This window comes from Mastomys coucha, unplaced genomic scaffold (assembly GCF_008632895.1).
Source record: "Mastomys coucha isolate ucsf_1 unplaced genomic scaffold, UCSF_Mcou_1 pScaffold20, whole genome shotgun sequence".
Classification (NCBI taxonomy): domain Eukaryota; kingdom Metazoa; phylum Chordata; class Mammalia; order Rodentia; family Muridae; genus Mastomys; species Mastomys coucha.
Genome location: NW_022196903.1, coordinates 118,042,103 through 118,046,150, shown reverse-complemented (window position 1 = coordinate 118,046,150; position 4,048 = coordinate 118,042,103). Strand labels below are relative to the sequence as shown.

Here is a 4,048-nt window from a genome sequence, read left to right as displayed (position 1 = left end):
CATGGCCTTCCGTGTTCCTACCCCCAATGTATCAGTTGTGGATCTGACATGCCGCCTGGAGAAACCTGTATGTATGGGGAGAGCTGGGTTTGTCTCTGGTATGATGGTGACTTGAGGCAAGAAGAGTCATCTTGGTTTTGCCCTTATTAGGCTAAGTATGATGACATCAAGAAGGTGGTGAAGCAGGCGTCTGAGGGCCCACTGAAGGGCATCCTGGGCTACACTGAAGACCAGGTTGTCTCCTGCGACTTCAACAGCAACTCCCACTCTTCTACCTTTGACGCTGGGGCTGGCATTGCTCTCAATGACAACTTTGTAAAGCTCATTTCCTGGTATGTGGGGCCTGGAAACCAGGCTTTTAAAAGTAACTGAAGGTTTGGTGCCCTCTGGTGGCTAGCTCAGAAAAGCCCAAACTAACAGTTGTCCCAATTCGTTCTAGGTATGACAATGAATACGGCTACAGCAACAGGGTGGTGGACCTCATGGCCTACATGGCCTCCAAGGAGTAAGAAGCCCTGGACACCCACCCCAGCAAGGACACTGAGAGCAAGAGAGAGGCCCTCGGTTGCTGAGGAGTCCCTACCCCAACACTGAGCATCTCCCTCACAATTTCCATCCCAGACCCCCATAATAACAGGAGGGGCCTAGGGAGCCCTCCCTACTCTCTTGAATACCATCAATAAAGCTCACTGCACCCACCTCTCCTTGTGTTTTAATGCAGTATTGGGGGAGGGAGGGTGTATGGGGAGGCGAAGAAGGCTCCATCCAGCTTTTGTGCATATATCTTTATTGGCTCTGACATCCAGCTGGGTGCCGGAAGTCCAGGGCTACATTCTAACCAAGTCCCAGCCCAGGGTGCCTGTCCTGAACACCTGATGTCTGGCAATGTGGAGGGTGGGGCTTGACGCTGGGACAGAAGTGCAGTCTTTGGGCAGCACTATCAGCTTGCTGCTCCTGAGAAAGATCTGTCCTTTATCTGCAAACAAAGGTTAATTGTACCCAGCTCTCAAAGTTAAATTAGGTGAAATTGGAAGGGTGCCCAGTACAGTAAAACTTATTGTATCCATGAAGGGAAGGCTGTGGCACTTGCAGGTGCTTTGGTTCTGGGGCAGTGACTAACCCGTGCTCACTGTTGGTTGGAAATGAAGGTGCAGTGACCGAAAGTGCTCAATAAGTACTCAACACCTTCATTACTTTCAAAGGTTCCATTCGAATATCAGCTCTGCATAGCCTCTCCTGGAAGATCCTGTCTCCCTAGGTCAGTGGCAGCCCTCAGCTTATCCCTGGAGAAACAGGCCCTGATCATCCGTAACCTCGTGCAGGCCACACCCATGTGCAGGCTGCAGCTTCTTTTCCTCAGTGGCGACCTGGTCCCCAGCACTGGACTTCCCAAGGGCAAGCCTGCATAGCTACACTGACTGTGCAGTAGGCAGGTGGGCAGCTGTGAGCATGTGGATGCAGAGTGCCCCACACCCTCCAAGGCCTCACTAGGGAGCAAAACCCTATCCAAAGGTACATGATGAATCTGCTTCACATGAGTGCCTAGGCCACTTAGCACCAGTACAAAATCCAAAATACCCAAGGAATACAGGCAGGTCCCATAATCACATTCCTTACAAAATGGAAAAGGGAGGCTCACAAGTGTTCTGGCAGCATTCCAAAGCTGGAGAAGTAACAGATTACCCACATGTGAGGAAGGCAGGAGTGCCTCAATGTCACGGGAGTTGTACAGGGAGGGTGGGGCCGAGCCTAGCTCCAGCCACCCCAGAACCCTGGGGAGGACAGCCCAGGGCCAGGCTTCTGTGGCACAGAAGACAGTCCTCTGCAGACCTACACCCCTGCCCCAGTGAGCTCTGGGGTGCCAGGCACTGGTTCCTATCTCATGGAGCTATCAGATGAGACATCTCGATCGGAGTCCTCAGTCTCGCTTGGCGGTGGCGGTGGGTCGCTAAGCGGGACCGCAGTGAAAGCAGGAGACTTTCTAGAAAAAAACACCAGATGTCACTTTGGGCCAAGCAGAAAAAAAACAAAACACCACCTGTCACCTTGGGGCAAGCAGGAAGGCTGCTGAGGTTTCTAAGCTTGCTTTGTCGTGGTACAGGGGGATGCCAGGCAAGGACTGGGGAGGGAAGAAAGACTCTTTCAACTTGATGAGGAACAATGCCTCTCTTATCTTGGGGGCTCTGAGAGGCTTTCTCAGAGATCAGAAGAGTCTGAAGTCACAGCATGGAGACGCTCCCTGAGCCACACCATGGCCCTAGCTTCTGGTCCCGCAGGAATCTTAAGTGGGGGGTGTGGAGAGCTGTTTCACTGAGTTCTCACTGCTGACCCCAAACTCCTGGATGCAAGCGATCCTCTTGCCTCCAAAGTGGCTGGGGTGGGGCCACAAACCCAGGAAGCATGCACGCTCTGCTCAGCTTAATGTAATTTGGGAGAGACTGGGGTGGGTTTTTTTGTTTCCTTGGAGACAGTCTGTCTGCATTCCTGCCTGGCCTGGAACTCTATATAGAGGTGAGGCTGACCTGGAGCAATCGCAATCTGCCTGCCTGTTGCTTCTATGCATTTGAACGACAGATAGGCACTAGCACACCTGACTTACTGAAGTTCCTTGGATTTTTTGTTGTTGTTGCTGTTTGGTTCATTTGGGACAAATTTTTGCTGCTGTAGTCCAGGATAGCCTAAAACTCATGACAATCCTTCTGCCTCTGCCCTCCAAGGCTGAGACTGCAGACATGGACGGCTGTGCTTGCTTTACAGTAATTTTTTTTTTTTTTTTTTTGAGACAGGGTTTCTCTGTGTAGACCTGGCTGTCCTGGAACTCACTCTGTAGACCAGGCTGGCCTCAAACTCAGAAATCCACCTGCCTCTGCCTCCCAAGTGCTGGGATTAAAGGCGTGCGCCACCACCACCAGGCTATAGTAAATTTTTTAAAAAAATTTTACTCTGTCTGTGTGTGTGTGTGTGTGTGTGTGTCTGTGTATGTGTATATGTGTGTGTGTGTCTCTATGTGTCTGTGTGTGTGTGTGGTGTGTGTCTGTGTGTCTGTGTATGTGTGTGTCTGTGTGTCTCTATGTGTGTGTGTGTGTAGTGTGTGTCTGTATGTCTCTGTGTGTAGACAAATGCTCTACCACTGAGCTACACTCTGAACCCCCAGATATACTCTTACATAAGATCAAACACATGAACCGTGATTTGGTTTTCGATAAACTCCTGTTCCTGTGTTTCTTTGTTCCTTGCCTGGTTTAGGCTCTCAGACACTCAAAGTTGGGGCACTGGTAGGTTTCATCTGATGGCCACGAGGAAGAAGCTTCTGGGCCACACCCACAGGCGACTCCCAAGGACAGCTGGACATACAGATGTGACCGGGTCACTGCCCACAGGCCATCGGGGCCTGTTCCAGCCTTCCTCCCTGGGAGAGAGACCCAGCCCACTCCTGGCAGGCCCTTACCGGTCTCCGGACTGTGTGATGAGCCGGCGGCAGGTCTCCATCTGCACGTCCAGGCCCCGCTTCATGCTGCACATCTCCATATACTCATGCAGGTGTCGGTTCATGTCATTCTTGGCTGTGGCTAGCTCCAGCTGCGGGGAGGTGGAGTCAGAGAGGATGACCACGGTTAGCAAACCCAGAGAAGGCAGGGTCAGAGCATCAGCTGGACCCCTGGGGGCCAAGCAGCTCAGGAAACAAGAAAGCTAGGATATGGAGGTGGGGGGAGAGGTGGCAGCAACTGGCAGTCTAACTTCAGACCCTCACTCTGGCTAGGCAAGGGCTCAGAACAGTGCTCCACACTCAGCCCTTTCCTGGGAATCCACTCCTACTGCCGCCCAAGAATCAGTCAGATGCCTGAGTCCTCTGTAACAGCATAATAAGGACAGTGTGGGGAGCATGCTGTCACTCCAGCACTTGGGCTGAGGCAGGAGAGTCATGAAGGCAAACCTAAACAGTAAAACCTGGTCTCAAAAATGGGGAAGGAGAGCCGGGCGTGGTGGCGCACGCCTTTAATCCCAGCACTTGGGAGGCAGAGACAGATGGATTTCTGAGTTCGAGGCC

General features: G+C 52.2%; 1 protein-coding gene across 7 annotated transcripts in view; it reads right to left on the bottom strand.

Moving 5' to 3' along the window:
* Positions 1 to 770: 770 nt before the first annotated feature.
* Positions 771 to 4,048, bottom strand: part of Iffo1 (intermediate filament family orphan 1) — a 17,595-nt gene continuing 14,317 nt past the window's right edge. For 6 of the 7 annotated variants that reach the window (XM_031383439.1, XM_031383433.1, XM_031383438.1 and 3 more), the window contains 2 exons: positions 3,449 to 3,579; positions 771 to 1,981 (listed from right to left, as the gene is read on the bottom strand). In XM_031383439.1, coding sequence (XP_031239299.1) covers positions 1,876 to 1,981; positions 3,449 to 3,579 — 237 coding nt within the window. In that variant the 3' untranslated portion in view covers positions 771 to 1,875. Of the gene's footprint in view, positions 1,982 to 3,191; positions 3,345 to 3,448; positions 3,580 to 4,048 lie in introns of those variants that run through there. The other variant, XM_031383437.1, reaches the window with a different exon arrangement.